The sequence below is a fragment of the Bos indicus genome, chromosome 5 (assembly GCF_029378745.1).
Source record: "Bos indicus isolate NIAB-ARS_2022 breed Sahiwal x Tharparkar chromosome 5, NIAB-ARS_B.indTharparkar_mat_pri_1.0, whole genome shotgun sequence".
Taxonomy (NCBI): domain Eukaryota; kingdom Metazoa; phylum Chordata; class Mammalia; order Artiodactyla; family Bovidae; genus Bos; species Bos indicus.
The window spans coordinates 79,979,638-79,998,102 of record NC_091764.1 but is presented as its reverse complement, the minus strand read 5'-3'; the positions used below and the strand labels follow the sequence as shown (position 1 = coordinate 79,998,102).

The window sequence follows — 18,465 nt, the reverse complement described above, 5'->3', positions numbered from 1 at the left end:
TCCAGCTTCTAGATCTCATCTCTCTTCTTAGTTGATGTCTCAAGAGGCTGATGGAATAGTCCATGCTGGCACAGCAAGAGCAGAGAAACAAACACTGGAGTCAAATCTTCCCATCCCTACCCTGTGGTATTCTGAAGACCAATGTTAATTGACTTTTGAAACCCCAGTGTAGGGCGGCAGAGGGACTCAACGTGTTGGACCCAGTACCAGTCACCTTGTGAGCAATCTGACCTGTGCTTTGAGCCTGGATTTAGATATTAGGCTTCAGCACAATTCCTGAGTCTCTTCTTATGACTTGATATGGATATGCACACATCTGACCTGTTCTCATGGCTGCAACTTCTCTTGATAAGCTGCCTGCACTATCACGGCTTGAATGGGAGCATCTGCCATTGCCCCTTCTTGTCCCACTCCAGTGATTAGGGTCCTATTTCCTCCTGGCAGGTACTCTTTATTGCTGCTAAGCAAGGACGCCCCATCAGTTCATGAGGAGGCCCCACACCAGGGCTGCCTGGACAAACTCCCAATGCCCTCTGCTGGACCCTGCAGAGGGCCTATCCACATGGCAGGTGGACTTCCTCCTCTTCCCATCTCACCCTCAGGGGACATGTCTCCCTTTCCCTACTTGGGCATCATGCTTAAACTAAGCAGACACAAGTGGTCCCATTCCAGTACAGGACAAACTTGTGTTTCAAACCTTAAGAGGAAAAATTCAGGCTTTACCCAAGGTTATTCCAAGTCACAAAGAGTGGAACTTTGGAGCTGAAAGGGACCTTCAAGACCATGTGGCATCCTGATAACTGGACTTTAGATTTCCCAAACTGCAAAATGTCCAAGAAGGAGGAGCTGAGTTGGGGAGAAGAAATTAAGGGAGGGTTGCGCTCTCAATCCCCAGTGTGGCCACAGACAGGGACAACCGTGGCAGGAAGATATAAGCAACATTTGCGGACCACCAGGCAAGGCCAACACTCAGATTTTACAGACAGGAAAGTAATCCCCAGGATGGCCAGGCAGCGTGTTGATTCCCAAGTCAGTCTTCCTTCCACTGGATGTGCTAACGTAAGATTTTATTGATAGCAAATTATTTTTCTGTTGATTTGAGTATTTGGCAAAATTTTGATTCACTCTCAATCATCACTCTCTTCCAGCAACTCTGAAGGAACATACGCATAGAGGGCTTATCAGTAGGGGTCCCCAGCGTCAGATAACAGGACTAATGTTCCTTTAGAGGTAACATGTCTCATTTTGCATCCTGAGAAATAAATAACCTGTGTAAGATTACAAATTCCATTTAAGTATTAGTAGGTATGATTTGAAGGTATTTGTCAGAACTGAAAATGGAAATGAGTCACCTTTTTTCCATTTTCCATGTCTGATGTGTCCATTAGCTGAAGAACTATACAACTCAAATAGTATCTCTTTTCCCCTCAAACACATGTTATCTGTTTAACTTCTCCTTCCATGGTCCCAGTTTTTCTTGATCAGTTCTGTCTACATTCTTGTTTCTGCCTTCACTTACCCCTGTCTGTTCTTCCTTCTCCCCTCGTAGATGTTTTCTTAAAATAGTTCAGGAATTTGCTCTTTGACACTGAAGTAAATAAATCATCCTTAATCTGGCATTTGAATGGATCTCTGATCATATCCTATGATTTTATTTGAGAGCTCTCAACAACTATGTCTGCTTCATCAATTCTAAGAAATTTTAGTCCTTTGAAGCATTATAAAGTGGTTTTTATGAAATACAAAAAGTAGCCATTAAATTATATGCTACTCTTGAGATAAGAACAAGAGATCAAAACTTCCGTGAAAGAATGATTTAAGCCCCGAACTCCCCTGCCTGTTCAAAAAAGATATCCATAAAACTGGCATTTATCACCAGAAGAAAAGATTATTCCAATTGCTTTTGGTGGTAAAACATTGACCCTAAAGCCATACAACAGTGTGCTAAATAGATAGCCAATTTCTGTTCCTTTTATCCACAGAGTTCAAAGTGCAAGTGAGAGGCAGGTGAGATTTTGGGTCTTCGCTAGGTTAGGACGGAGGGAGAACAGAAGCCAAAAGATTTAAGTGACTTGTTCATTGTTAGGCAGAAAGGCAGAGGATGAAAGAGAACTGTGGATATGACTCATTCTGGGTTTTTCTTGTAAAATGGCCAAACCAGCCCCCTGGGGCTGCAGGGATCCACCCCGGATTCAGTGAGGGTGAACATGACCTCTGTAGTGTTCATGGATGGGATCTTAAAACTCGGAATGGGATCCTTAACTTGAACATTCGGTGAGCAGGAAATTTACCTATCAATTGAATTTTTAATTTCATCTTCCTTTTGTTTGCTAAAGTTTTGGAGATAACACAGATTTTCTGCATTGATGATTTTCTGTATTAAAGATGATGATCTGTATCTTCAAGAAGGCCAGAATAGACGGTGCATATTTTCCTCAAAGCAGTTGGGTATGAATGCAGTGGGAAATGGCTCTTTCTTGTTGAGCTCAATAATGGGAGGAGAGCCATGCAGAGAGGATTCCTGTGTGTTTAAAAAGCTTGGACACATGCTTCAGCATCGTGGAAGCCAGCGTGCAGGTTTATTAAATGCACTGGCTTCACCTGGTGCTCTGGCGCCTTCCAAGGGACACTTGCAGTGTCTGTAACATTCTTTGCAGCCCTGAAGAAGATTCCAGCAGCTCCTTACCCAACTGTCTACCACCATCCGATGGGGCAGCTGGTCTCTGCTGGGTAAAATCTTTTTAGGAGAAAGTCCCCTTTTTCATGAAAACTGTCAACATGGGTAACCAGCTCCAATGAAGTTATTTAAGTCTCTTAAGTCATAGTACAGAAGTTTTACCACAAAAACTTTGATTTCTGACTCAGTTGTACAACTTTAGATAAAAGGAAATCCAGTGCCATAATTAATATGGCTCCCTTGTGGTACTCATTACAACAGCGACCATGAAGGAAGGCTGGGGTTCATGAGAGGTACAATGTCTCTCTCAAAAACTCCTCAGCTTCCTCTGACCCCAGGCTCTCAGAATCAGAAGTAAACTCTCAGGTGTGTGTTCAGAGCTGTGTATCTGGCCTGGTCACCTGCCCCCTTCATCAGCTCCAGGACCACCTCCCTGTCACACGGCCTTGGCATCTGTAATATGGATCTGAATACAGGAGATGCTGTGCAGTAAAGACAAACCCTCAGAAAATGATGACTGGCATCAGCACTACAATGCACAGATGCAGGAACTTGGAGAGGAAAGGACAGCCATCTTTTAATAAAGATCAGTTTCCTGAAACTGATTTTTAGATGACTTTGCATCAAGTTTGCCAAATGCAGCAAAATTCAAATAGGTTCTGAGAGGCAGGCACGTGGTCTTGGTAATATTGATGTTTTCTTTCTATTTCAAACTTTTAATCCCAATCAGCGTATTCATAGTGGGAAAAGGGCAGTGGTACAACTTTGACTATTTTGGATAAAAGGAATGGAGTCAGAGAAAGGCCTAGCTGTGACGTGGCGGCACAGGGAGGGCCAGAGCTGGATGATTCTATGGGTGGAGGACACACCTGCTGGGGTGACAGAACCCCTGACTTTAAATAAGATAGCTTACACATGGTTGATGACAATATTATGGGCTTCCCCGGTGGCTCAAATGGTAAAGAATCTGCCTGCAATACAGGAGACCGAGGCTCAATCCCTGGGTCAGGAAGAGCCGCTGGAGGAGGAATTGGCAACCCACTTCAGTATTCTTGCCTGCAGAATTCCATGGACAGAGAAGCCTGGTGGGCTACAGTTCTTGGGATTGCAAAGAGTTGGACATGACTGAGCAACTAACTTTCACTTTTTCTTTCATAATGTTTACCTAAGTTTCTCTTCCAGAAGAATTAAATTTAACCTCTTGTTTAAAATTCCAGCCTTTCATTTCCTCAAAAAATTTTCTCTTGTATTTGGATTAGAAAAGTTCACTGCCCATGAACTCAGAACCTCGATGGCTGAGGATTCAGATCTCAGGACTCCTAAAGTATCAAGTGCTGATTCTAAATGGAGTTGAGCTGAATACTTAACTATGCTCAGATTTTCTTCATCTTTTTCAACTGAGCAGAATACTGAGGTTACTATCAGAGAAGCAATGTAAGCTGGAAGGTGACAGACGGGTCAGTAGACAAGGATCCATAATCTCCCATTTTGCCATTTACTAGCTATATCACTTGGACAAGTTACTTAACTTAGAGCCCAGGCATTATTTTTGTAAAATGAGTATAATGGTATCAGCTACCTCAGAAAGCTGACATCAACAATAGTAACACTTGATATTTACTAGTCATGTACAATGCAAAGCATTTTATAGATTTTTATATGACCATCTCACTTAATGTTTATAATATCTCACTGAGTTCAGTGCCATTATCTTCATTTTACATAGATGAGGAAACAGACCTAGGGATGTCACACTCATGTCGCACTATGACTGCAGGAACATGTTTCGAACCACCACATACAGCATGAATTAACTGAGAAAATAAATATAACACACTTAGTGTTGTGACTGACATACAATAAAGATTCAACAAAAGTTCTGATACAATTAGACTGTGATATTATTTTAAAACATATCCAACCCATCAAGTGTTTAGATTGAAAGGTGCCATTTTGTTTTTAATCAGCAGTTAAAATCCTTGGTGGAAAAAAAAAAAACCCCAGAGATTCATTAATTTTTGTAGCCTCAAATCTAGTAGAGCATATGCCTGGGACAGGTGTTCTGTGAATATCTGTTAAGTGAAGAATGAATACAGATTCTACTTGGAATCAGGAGTACTGCAGACAAAACTAGACTGAAGCCACTCTCAGCTGCTCTAAGCAAAAACACACGTAGAACAGACACTGAAGCCTGCCTTTGCCCACCATATTCCTTAGTACTGACAAAGCCTCACAAGCTTGTTATCTTAAGGCAACACAGAATGCAAAGAAATTGTGCTGTATTTTTGTCTTATCAAGTAGTTCTTAGCAAGGAATAACCTCCTTCCCAAACTGTGCTGTAGACACATAAAGAAAATTAAAGGCCACCTTTTCGTTAACCAAGTCAAAACAAGAGACTGTAAAGCCTTAGGAAAGCTGTGAGGTACTTAGTTTGAGGAGCGTCCAAGGTTATGAAACTCATTTCTAATTATATGCATCTAAAAATTCTCAGTCAATATCCATAAATGAAATTAAATCTTCTTATTACTTAAATTAATTTTATTTAAAGTTAACAAATTTCTAACTCACTATGAATGAATAATTTCCTGATAATATTTTGGTTTATTGTATTTATTTTGTTGCCTTTTAGAAAAGTTCATTCTTACTTATAATTCATAAAATCACTTAATTTTAGAAAGCTTATTAAAATCTCTGTTTTAAAAATGAGAGGGAATTTTCTGGCAGCCCAGTGATTAGGACTCAGTACTTTCCCTGATAAGGGTCAGGTTCAATCTCTGGTCAAGGAACTATGATCTCACAAGCTGCATGATGTGGCCAAAAGTAAATAAATAAATAAAGCTCTATAAGTTAAAAAAAAATTCAGTTTGTGGACTTCCCTGGTGGTCCAGTGGTTAAGAATGCATCTTTCAATGCAGGGGATGAAGGTTTGATACTTAGTCAGGAAACTAATTCCCCAGAGAAGGCAATGGCACCCCACTCCAGTATTCTTGCCTGGAAAATCCCATGGATGGAGGAGCCTGGTAGGCTTCAGTCCATGGGGTCGCTAAGAGTTGGACACAACTGAGCGACTTCACTTTCACTTTTCACTTTCATGCATTGGAGAAAGAAATGGCAACCCACTCCAGTGTTCTTTCCTGGAGAATCCCAGGGACGGGGGAGCCTGGTGGGCTGCTATCTATGGGGTCTCACAGAGTTGGACACGACTGAAGCGACTTGGCAACAGCAGTAGCAGCAGGAAACTAAGATCCTACGTGCCATGTGGCAATAAAGCCCATGTGTGGCAGTGAAGACCCAGCACAGCCAAAATAAAAATAAAGAAATAACTTTCTAAAGTTTAAAAAGAAATGAGTGTAAAAAAATCATGTTCTGCTTAAGGTCACACAATAGATAAATGGCAGAACCATTTCAGGGACATTTTCAGGCTTCTGAAAAGAAACATGGCCTTGGAATGCTGACATTTCAATAAGATAAGAGAACAGACAAGCATCACACAGTTCAAATATTCAAAGCTAAGTGCCATTATGTAATCATACATGTCTGAATGCCCTTTATAACTTTTAACCAATGTTTTTCTCAAGGACAAGTTTCTTTGAGATTGTTCCTATTTTTAAATTCAAGAACAAATAAAGAGAGAAAAAGAAGATAGAAGTCAATTAAAATCATGCTACTTAACACAGTCAATAATTTTATGCAAATTAACAAATATTTCTATAAAGTAAGTCATTATGTTTAATAAGCACAGATACTTGAACAAAGAAGTTACGGTAAAATGATAGCTGCTAAAATCCTGAATATACTCCAGTCAATATTATCCAGCTTCCTCTGTGGCTGTTTTTAAAGCTGAAGTAATAAACAACTGAGCTCCACAAGGATCTAACTGTGATACACGCAAACAACAGTCTCTCTGGAGCCATCAATGTTGGTCTCGTAAAGAGGAAACCAGAAACAGTAATTACCTAGGCATGTATAGGACTCTCTCGGCCACCACGAAACCCACCCTGAAGAAGAGGTTGCTGGCTGGGATGAACGGGAAAACCAGGAACAACAAGCCCACCAAAACTTCCCTGTGCTCCAGTCTCTGAAACACACAACAGTGGAGGACAAATTAATCTGGGTTTAATTCCACTTCAGTCAGCATTTAACCATCAAGTTCTTATTCAAGGAATGAATAAACTAGACCAATGTGGACCTTTTGATCAGTGTACTGATTCATCAGAGAAAGCCTTCAGGCTAAAACCTCTGGCTCATGGAAATATTCGCATGTTTGCCTGACACATATTTGCCACCCAGAACATCTGCTATTTGCATAACATAATCAGTGACCATTACTCCTTGTTCTGGGCTGGCTCTACAGTAACACTACTTGGTCTGCTTTCTTTCAGAGTCCTTGTGCCCCCAGGCAACTCATTCCAGGGAGCACAGCAGCTGGGTAGGATAAAGCTCGCTAAGGCATCATGGAGAATTATTGTCCTCTCAAAATAGAACACATTAAAAACAAATGAATAAACAAAGAAAAAAACCCACACAAAGCCCACCAGAGGAGGCAAATCTTAGCATGAAGGAAATGAAATGCAAATGGCGAAATAAGGGGCACCAGAGAGGGATATCACTTGAGCTGAAGTGTTTTTAGCATCTTTCAAAGTAAGACAGTAAGCATTTACTTGCTTGATTCCATGAAATTTTTTGGAGTAAAAATTCATTACAATAATTCATTAAACTGATAGAATACCTTTCTCTTATATTGTATATAAAAATTTGTAAATATTTTTGTCACAACTAACAAAAGTTTTTTATTTATTACCAAATAATATGTTGTAATGGGCACTGTAAAAGGTAGTGTGTATTTCCAAATAGACACATTTGAAGGAAAATCCATTTAAAACAAATCTAGATGTATTGGATGGTATTTTCTTTTAAAAATAATTGAAGAGGAAAACCAAATAGAACTTTCCATATTACTGTTTTAAACTTTTTCTTATAAACTTTTTAAATAGCCTAATACTTTAAATATTTGCAAAACACTAAACAAAAAATTTCAAAAACATAAATAGGACTCCCTAACACAAACTACTAATATTTTAAGTAGACAAAATAAAAGATTTTAAGCATCTTGAGACATTTGATACTTGGACTTTATTAAAATACATTGAATAATAAAGTTGCAAATGTGATTTGGACTATTTCCCTTGAACAATTAATGGTTCTGTAAGTCATTACCTCATTTTTAAAATTTACCTAAAGTAACCATACTCTTTAGAATTAAAAGATGAAAGAAAAAGAAGAAAAAAAATTTGCATAACAAGCTTTCAACTCAAATGGATGCAATGTTATATATTCTATGCTGCATTTAAATTAAAGGAAAAACACAGGTAAGAAGTGGCAAGTTCATTATATTTAAAAGATGAAAACTCTCTTTGTAATTTATATTATTCTTTCAGTTTACAAAGTATATTTCAGTGCAAGAACTTAAAGTTTATATAAGGAATAAACACGCTAAGAATCCTATAATATGAAGGTGAGAAACGGAATATTTCCTTCATATTGATATCAGTGATTCTGGCCCTCCAAATGTGAATCCCTGACCCTAAGGTCACTCAGGAAGGAAGAAAATACCTGTGCAATCTGGCAGCCATGAGGCTGCAGCCACTCCCTACAGTGAGCACTGAGGAACTCAGGATGTGAAAAACACAGAATACTGGACTCAGATAGCTGAGATGCATATGAAAGGAATGATTTCAATGAGCCCAGACTCTTCCCTTGGATAGAAAAGCGCTAAATTCCTTAACTTGGGCTATCTGGTTTTCTTTAATTCATAAAATACTTTTGATGTTCAGACTACTTGTCCTTTATTGCAAACCTCTGTATAACCAACTTCCCCTCACTTCCCTTTCCGCTCCCCCACTACCCCCACCCACTCCCCCTGCTTCAACAGAGCAATTCTCTCAGGGTTACATAAGACACTGTCTCCTGTGCTTAAAGTCCTAAAATTTCCCACCAATTAAAACATAACTCTCAACTTTTAGGTTGTGACTATTATTTTATGTTGACAAAGGCAAGTGTTTCTTGACAAAGTTGAAAATAAACCCCAGAGAATGAGTGTCTTGCCCAAGTGTTCCTTATGACCTCTGAGTCTATTAGTGATGTTCTCTCTCTCTCTTTTCTGTTTTTGGACTATTCAAAAACTGAAATACTTCTACAAAAGTATTAGTGTGTCTTCCTAAAGAGATTTGTAAAGAGAATGTAAAATCCCCTATTAATTAATCCTAAGAATGAAGACAAGGGGAGGGACTGATGGAATCCTGACCAGGTCATGATATATCCATGTCCCTGGATTGTGTTTTACCCTATGAGATGCCTCCTCAGCTCATTGCAGTTATTGGTGAGCATCCCTCATAGCTCTGAAAAAGACATTGCCTTCACATCCCCAGTATCACCCCTTGCTGCCTGACCAAAGGCCTTCCTCACTGTGGTGGCACATGCTTATGTCCTTTACTCAGCAGAAGCCCGAGGCTCTGGGAGCCACTAGATGGAGAGGAGGCGGGCATCCCGGGCATGCAGAGGCCCCCTTGGCCATCTCTTCCCTCAGTTCAGGAGCCCCTGCAGTGGGTAGTCTGAGTGCCACTGCTGCAGGCAGTGGTGATGCTGAGTTGGGGACTGCAGGCTCCAGGCACCAACTTTCTTTCCTTCCTCACTCTCATCCCAGTTGTAATTATATATTTTTCTGTGTGCTCACCATATTTTTCTATTGTCTTCACCAGACTCTAAGCTCTATGAGGACAGGAGCTGGTGAGCTGTATTCAGAGGTGTGTGGTTTCTGCTCAGCTCAGTGCCTGGCACTTAATGAGTGTTTAGAAACATTTGTTGAATAAATCAATAAATGAATAAATGTTCCAGGTGAGAGAGGAAACTGGGTGTGAGACAGGGAGAGGATGGAGAGGGCTTCCTGGTGGAGGGGACAATCTGGGGTTGAAGACTGAGGAGTGAATGCTCACAAGGTAAATGTGGTGGTGTTAGGAGAGAAGGGAAGTGGTCACAGTGAGGTGCATTCCAGGCAGAAGATACAGAAAGTACAAAGCAGGGAATAACCCTGTGCATGTTAGCAGGTAACGAATTATAAGGGTTTGGTATTCCCTGAGTGGAGCTGATTTTTACCTACAGGCAACAGGGAACAAGTTAAGGGTCCCACACACATAGAAGGGAAAGCAAGTCAGTGTCCCAAAGCTGATGTCCAGATCTAAGTTGGGGCCCTGCCATCATTAGTCACCTTGAGCAGGCAGGTAATTAGCCCTTCCTTGCCTCAACTATAAAATGATGTAAGTGCAGTTCACGGCTCAGTGGGGTTGGTTGGATCAGCACAAAGATTTATTGATCAGTTAAAGTCAATGTCATTGGAGTTATGAGTTCAGAGGCCACCACTCCACAGAATGTGCTACCAGAAGGGCTGTCTTATGTGGTGTTTTCTTTATTTTCAAAACATTCAACTTAAGACAGTGGCACAGTGCCCAAACTCAATGAAGTTCCATTGTTTATCTCAAGAGAAATAATACTTATGAAAAAAGTTCTTGATTCTCAAATCAAACTGATGATAATCTTCTCTCCTCCCCATTCAGTCAAGAGAGGTAGAACATATTCAAGAATATACTAAATATTGACATAAACTGCAAGTTGATCAGGCAATCAGAATGTTGTAAAATTAGGGAAAAATATGTCATGGATGTGGCTGAACTTCCTAGAATGAGAAAGACTGGAAGGGAATCCAATTTTGTATCTTGTGGATCACAGATGTGACAGAGTTGGCTAAATAATTTATGGCTTATCTCAACCTAATAGGTTCAGATGAAATGCAAACAAAATATGAGTGGGGGAAAAATAAGATGTGTGTCATTTTCCAAAGTACATGAAGTACATTCATTTCTAGGAAAGAGGCAACTGGAAATTTATTTCAAATACACTAGGGAGTGAAAAGACAAGAATTAAAACAGCTAGTAATATAGCCAATAAAAATACACGTTACTTGTCTGATTAACTGTGCAACTTCCAACAAATTAATTTACTTCTCTGATCAGTTAAACAAACGAAAGTTTACCGATACCTACTGTATCTGTAGGAAAAATGTGTGATAGATTCACTGTGGTGGGTGTTAGGCTTGATTTTCTTCTGGCTCGAGAGGAGACAGAAAAAGCATTTCCCTGAGCTGCAAAGAGATGAAATTCTCTTAACACACCTGTCAGGGTGCCCAGAGAATCACTCGGCCACCACTGCACAGCCATGTATCTGTGGGAGTCACTAATGGAAAAGCAGTGATCTCCTCAGAAACATAGATTACCTCAGAGAAGTCCCAGCTCCGAAATCTGAGCCTAGCCTAGTGGCTTTTGGTTTATCCCATCCCCTTCCTAGTCTCAGTTTCCTTTTCAAAGAACAAATCGCAGATGAGGAAACATACACAAGCACGCGTGCACACACACACACACACAGATAGATGCACATGCACGTGGCCAGCACTGTGTGCACGAGTGGTCATGAGAAAACAACTTCTCTTTCACTTAACCCAGACAACCTCCACCATAGTCTGCTCCCTCCCAGAGCAGCAGAGAACAGGCCTCATTATAGTAATTATCACCATCATTCCTATTATCATATTTTCTTTCAGCTCTAAACAGGTTACAGATAAATAAAACAGTGCATTCAGCATGTTCTCACAGTTCTACAAAGAGCACAGTTATATTTCACTAAGGATGCATTTGGCAGTTCTAGGCTCTAGCTGTCTGCATCTAATTTATCAGTTTTCAGGGAAGCTGATGACCATAAAGCTTCCTCTTCAGCCCTGGGAGTAAGGTATCTCCAAGCTGACAACTGGCAGGGCTATATACGAGGCCTTCTTTTCTCATCTGTTCTTGGGTCTATTTCCTCCATTAGACTATGCCTTCCCTGATGGGAGTCATCATCCTACTTAAATTTATCCAGATACCTGCACAAACATAGTTGGCATTCACCAAACTGTTGCAATAAGAAAGATTAGTGACAGAAGCTGCATATACATCTCTGGGGTTCAATTTAGAGACTTCTTACTATGGAAACTTTGTACTTTTGCCACCCTCTGAAACACAGTATTTGCAATGCTAATTTGGGTTGAGAAGTCCTCAGTCTTTGAATATCCAAACTGTCTTATGATTGTATGCCAGAGTTGACCAACAGCATTTTTAATCAGGTACTTTTAATCAGGATGTATGCAGACCCTTCCATGCCTTTCTCACTCCATTCATTGCTACTAACTACTATCTGCTCTTTTTTTTTTTTTATTTTTAAACTTTACATAATTGTATTAGTTTTGCCAAACATCAAAATGAATCCACCACAGGTATACATGTGTTCCTCTTGAAAGGTCGTGGGACTTTCATGCTCAGGGAAAATGACATCTTTTACATGACTGAAATTCAATTTTAATTTTGTGAATATTTCAGTGTATTAAAATACTCAATAATCACTATTATATTATTATGAAAATTCTTTTTAATTGAGGAAGACAAGTTATTTAATCAATTGAAATCTCCATTGCTTTATCTGACTGTACTTTACTGCCCCATCTCTTGTTTTGAATCCTCATCTCCTGTAATAAGCTAGGGGCCCTGGGCAGTGAGCTGTGCTCATTCTCTTGCTAAGTGACTCTCAAATTTCCACCCAGTAGCAGGCAATACATTTATGCCATTTAAAAAATTCTCTTTAATCTTCACGACAGTTCTGTGGAGATGAGTATTATTATCCCTGTTATAAACTCAAATGCTGAAACTTTTGGGTCCTTCACAAATAACTGCAACTACAAATCAGCAAAAATGCATCGCATTATTTCTGTGAAAAATTTTCCTTACAGCTGCACAGGACTCCAGGTCTCCTTCCTGCAAGAGGAAACCTGGGCTCTCCCTGTGATGCTTGTGTATATTTTAATAACTTTTTGAAAACTCAACTCCTTATATTACTGTCCAGAGGAAATGCATCTGTGAGTCTCCACTTGAGCAAATCAGAGGCTCAGGCTTATTTAAAATATCATGAGCTTTGAATCTACAGATGTCCTTCGATGCTTTCAAATGATGATAATACAGACTGCATGAAATGGATGGAGAGCTGGCCTCAGAAGACTAACTCGGGCCCAGCATGGGAAGGGGCAAGTCAGAAGTGGAAGGACAGAAAGAGCTTGATTGTTTGGGGCAATGGGATTCTGTCTGAGCTCTGTACAAATGTGTCTTGAACTTCCTTCCTCCCAATGGGCTGCTCTCTTGTCTACTTGATCTTCACTTTTGTCTATATTTTTCTTGGAATTGGACAGCCCCTCCTTCCTCCACCTTTTCATACTGTTCATGGGGTTCTCAGGCAAGAATGATGAAGTGGCTTGCCATTCCCTTTTCCAGGGGACCACATTTTGTCTCTTGAGAGTCCCTTGGACAGCAAGGAAATCAAACCAGTCAATCCTAAAGGAAATCAACATTGATTATTCATCAAAAGACCTGATGCTGAAGCTGAAACTCCAATACTTTGGTCACCTGATGCGAAGAACTGACTCATTGGAAAGGACCCTGATGCTGGGGAAGACTGAGGGCAAGGAAAAGTGGGCAACAGAGGGTGAGATGGTTGGATGGCATCACCGACTCAATGGACACAAGTTTCAAACTTTGGGAGACAGTGAAGGACAGGGAAGCTTGGCATGCTGCTGTCCATGGGGTCACAAAGAGTCAGACACGACTTAGCGACTGAACAACAACTCCTCCACATCTGTCTGATAGTGGCTCAGTTTGCCTAACTCCAGGCATAGCTCCTGTCTAGGGATCCTCTCCAAGGTCAGAGCTCTCACTTAGTGTTGGTGACAGTTCCTTCCTTTGATGTTTCAGGCCGTCTGGTATATGTCCCTTGGCATGTTAGCTCCATTTTGCCCAAGGCACTGCAAAGGTCTGCAAAGGTCTTTTCATAAACCCTTTGATCACTCCATTGGCTGTGCCAGGGCTCTGACTAAAGAGCACAGAGATGGTAGCAGAGCTGTGGATGCAGAAAAGTAGTCAGAACTCTGGCTTTCATGAGACAACTGAAGCCAGCTCCAGATCACTCCTGACTTGGTCCCATCCTTGCACTATTGTATTTCCAGCATGTTTTAGCCCTTGAGTGAACCACCATTTTTTGAGGCCATTAAGATTATAGAAAAATTCTAATGTTGTATAAAAACAGTGAAGACAACTGCCAGTCTGAGAGAGCTTTATCTGGCAAATGATATTTAGACCAATCACTCAATAGTGGGAGAAGAGAAAGTTTTGAATTTTTACTGCTATTGTTATATCAAATGCAACAGTCCACTTCTTAATGATTCAAACAAGATCTAGAACCTGATCAACATATCAGTAATGGAGGAATTGAGAGGAATCTTGGGACAATCTTAAAGACAAAGAGAAAAAAATTTGAAAGCTTATTCTCAGAGCTTCAGTTACAGCTGTCAAACTCCTTGGTGAATTTACAGTTAATGGGGACCCTATGTTAGATCACAGTGACATGCTCAAGAGGCTGAAGGACAGTCTGCCCATGACATGAACACAATTCACATCTCACACATAAGTGTGGAAAGGTACCACTTGCAATTTTTTCCTTCACTGGTCTGAAATCAACAGAATAAACCAAGCTGGGGAAAAAATAGCTCTGATTCAGGATCTCAATAACATAGCTGCCAACACACATTCTACACTTGGCTCGAGCTGGTGATATCACTTCCTCATTTTCATGTGCTCTAAAATTTACTCATAAATGTTCAGGGAAAAAAATTTTAAAAGGGGAAATGAATGAAGAAATTATATCTCCTTGGAGACAAAAGCAGATTTGTACACTGTCTTCTCTGAGCCAATTTAAACACTGCTTGTCCCATGCCAAGGTTTCTTCACCGAGGAGCTCTGCCAGTCGCACTGATGAACGGAGTCGGAGGGAGATTAAAATCAGAGCATTCCTAAACCAACACTTCTGATTTCTGGTCTTGGGTTAAGGATTTCATTTTTTTTTTTTTTTTTGGCAGAGTTTTTGTTTGATTTGCTTTTAATCAATCGTTTGAATCTTCCTGCAAACACTAGTTCCTGGGATTGAAACTTCTTATCTCACAAGAGCACACAATTATGTTGTTTCAGAGTCAAATCAGGTGGAAGACTGAAGCACTCAGATTATTTTACTCAAGTGAGAATAAACTAATTCAAACTTTATTTGGAAATGTGCCTTACATTCTCTGTAAGTGTGTGTGTGTTTTTTTTTTTTTTATATTCCTTTATTTCTCATGTGTTCCCCATCCTGAACCGTCCTCCCTCCTCCCTCCCCAAACCATCCCTCTGGGTCGTCCCAGTGCACCAGCCCCAAGCATCCAGCATCGTGCATTGAACCTGGACTGGCATCTCGTTTCATACATGACATTTCACATGTTTCAATGCCATTCTCCCAAATCTTCCCACCCTCTCCCTCTCCCACAGAGTCCATTGTTCTAAGGCAAATAAAAGCAAATATCTTTTAAAAGGCACTTTAGAAGAAGCGTGATTGGAAAATACCAGTCTAGTGCACGAAAACACCATTCATTTTCATAAACAAGCACTAGTAAGGAGTTAAGGGAATTAAGTAAGTTAGAAAAATATTGTTCAAGAAATTTTTTTCCTGATTCAAATGAAAATACCATAGGAATTCATGGAGACATGGGAGAAGAAAAGAATGAACGTTCTTCATCTCTGTGGTTTTGAACAAAAATGGAAAAGTACTTACTATAAAGCTGTGTATTTTTTTAAAAAAAAATTGTGAGGAAGACCAGAGAGATGAAAGGTAGGAGCAAGATAAGATCTCATCTCAGATTGTGTTCAACATATAGATTATTATACATGTGCTATGGGAAAGGCTCATGCAGAAGGGCAAATAAAAGCCAGCTGGTAAGCTGCAAATGGTAGAGGGTAAAGGAAAAACAAGAGGCTCTTAAGCAATACCATATGCCAGACATTTGACTTAGCCTGTCCCATTGATGTTTTGTGATAATATTACAAGATAGGTAATTATCCCCAGTTATATAGATGAGGAAATTGAAGCTCAGAGGGCTTAAAGACACATCTACACTGATCCAATTAGTGAAAATCAAGAGGTTCAAACTGAGGTTTGATTCAGCCCAAAGCCTGTTCTTTCCCCACAATCCCTTGGGCTTTGGGATCCAAAGACAAGGTCAAGGGAGTGTGCATGGGGGAGATTTCAACCCTTTTCGTCTTCCTAGGTTTGTAGCAGAAACACACAGAGAAGACAAGACCTAGCAATTTGGATATTGCTAGGCAATATCCAAGGTATTGCTAGGCTGATCCAGAAATCTCACCACTGAGGTCTGTGACAAAGGGCATCACTGAGCCCCATTGCCACATAAACACAGACACAAATTTCCAGTTTGCAGGGATGAAGCAGGATGTGTGGCACGAAATGTGTATTCCTTGTCAAGGATTCCATTTCAATGAACACTTTCAGGTGGCCCACCTACTCTCCCCTACAACCTGCCTCTGGACATATCTGTGTCCACAGCCACAATAGGAGAAGATGCCATTCATTTGACTGCTCTTTAGTTACTGAATTGTAAGTCAAAATTATATTTAAGAAGGCTTGAGAAAAGAATAAGGATTATTTCTGACATAAAAAATCAAATACTACAATGAGATTGCCCTTCTTATCAAGGAAAATAAGAGTGCATTCATATTCTAGTGACCAGAGAGAAACAGTGAATAAGCTGAGTGGAAAAAGACCTTATAAATGTTAAATCTATACATGCTCTGTAGCTTGTTGCTCTAAACTCCTTTTTAAATATTCACCTGTTTATCTATGAACTTGACATTGTTCAGTCACTCAATCATGTCCAGCTATTTGTGACCCCATGGGCTGCAGAATGCCAGCCCTCCCTGTCCTTCGCCATCTCCCAGAGTTTGCTCAAACTCATGTCCACTGAATAGGTGATGCCATCCAACCATGTTGTTCTCTGTCATCCCTTTCTCCTCCTGCCTTCAATCTTTCCCAGCATCAGCCTTTTTTACGGCCTGACTCTCACATCTGTATATGTCTACTGGAAAAACCATAACTTTGACTATGATTTTGACTACAGACCTTTGTCGGCAAAGTGATGTCTCTGCCTTTTAATATGCTGCCTAGGTTTATCATAGCTTTTCTTCCAAAGAGCAAGCGTCCTTTAATTTCATAGCTGCAGTCACCGTCCACAGTGATTTTGGAGCCCAAGAAAATAAAATCAGTCACTATTTTCATTGTTTCCCCATTTTTTTACCATGAAGTGATGGAATTGGATGCCATGATTCCTGTAAATGCTTTATGAATGCTGAGTTTTAACCCAGGTTTTTCACTCTCCTCTTTCACCTTCATCAAGCGGCTCTTTAGGGTGGTATCATTTGCATATCTGAGGTTTTTGATATTTCTCCTGGCAATCTTGATTCCAGCTTGTGCTTCATCTTGCATGGCATTTCACATGATGTATTCCGTATATCAGTTAAATAAGCAGGGTGATAATATACAGCCTTGACATACTCCTTTTCCAATTTGGAACCAGTGTGTTGCTCCATGTCCGGTTCCAACTGTTGCTTCTTGATCTGCATACAGGTTCTTCAGGAGGCAGGTAAGGTGATTGGTATCCCCATGTCTCTAAGAGTGTTGTGATCCATGCAGTCAAAGGTTTTAGCGTAGTCGATGAAGCAGAAGTAGATGTTTTTCTGAAATTTTCTTACTTTTTCTATGATTCAGTGGATGTTGGAAATTTGATCTCTGGTTTATCTGCCATTTCTAAATCCAGCTTGAACATCTGGAAGTCCTCAGTTCACATATTATTGAAGCTTAGCTTGAAGGATTTTGAGTATTACTTTGTTAGCATGTGAAATGAATAAAATTGTGAGGTAATTTGAACATTCTTTGGCATCGCCCTTCTTTGGGATTGAAATGAAAACGGACCTACTCTAGTCCTGTGGCCATTGTAGGCTTTCCAAATTTGTTAGCCTATGAATGCAGCACTTTCACAGTATTATCTTTTAGGATTTGAAATAGTTCAGCTGGAATTCTATCACCTCCACTAGCTTTGTTTGCAGTGATTCTCCCTAAGACCCACTTGCCTTGGCAATCCAGGATATCTGGCTCTAGGTGAGTGATCACACCATTGTGGTTATTTGGGTCATTAAGAATATCTTTTTTGAATAGTTCTTCTATATTCTAAATACACTAAAGGTGTATTCTTGCCAGCTTTTCTTAATATCTTCTGTTTCTGTTAGGTCCATACTGTTTCTGTCCTTTATTGTACTCATCTTTGCATGAAATGTTCCCTTGTTATCTGATTTTCTTGAAGAGATCTCTAGTCTTTTCCACTCTATTGTTTTCCTCTGTTTCTTTGCATTGATCACTTAGGAAGGCTTTCTTGTCCCTCCTTGCTGTTCTTTGGAACTCTACATTCAGATGGGTATATCTTTCCTTTTCTCCTTTGCCTTTTGCTTCTCTTCTCTTCTCAGTTATTTGTAAGGCCTCCTCAGACAACCATTTTGCCTTTTTGCATTCTTTCTTCTTGGGGATCATCTTGATCACTGCCTCCTGTACAATATCATGAACTTCTGTCCACAGTTCTTCAGGCTCTCTGTCTATCAGATCTAATTCCTTGAATCTATTTGTCATTTCCACTGTATAATCAAAAGTGATTTGATTTAGGTCATACTTGAATGGCTTAGTGGTTTTTCCTGTGGGCATGGCTAAGTTGCTTTCATGATGTCTGATTCTTT

At 40.1% G+C, this 18,465-nt stretch overlaps 1 protein-coding gene across 3 annotated transcripts in view; it reads right to left on the bottom strand.

Annotated features, from left to right (window-relative positions):
- TMTC1 (transmembrane O-mannosyltransferase targeting cadherins 1) overlaps positions 1 to 18,465 on the bottom strand; it is a 312,150-nt gene that overhangs the window by 103,105 nt on the left and 190,580 nt on the right. For all 3 annotated transcript variants that reach the window (XM_070789893.1, XM_070789894.1, XM_019961394.2), the window contains one exon: positions 6,634 to 6,755. In XM_070789893.1, coding sequence (XP_070645994.1) covers positions 6,634 to 6,755 — 122 coding nt within the window. The remainder of the gene's footprint in view (positions 1 to 6,633; positions 6,756 to 18,465) is intronic.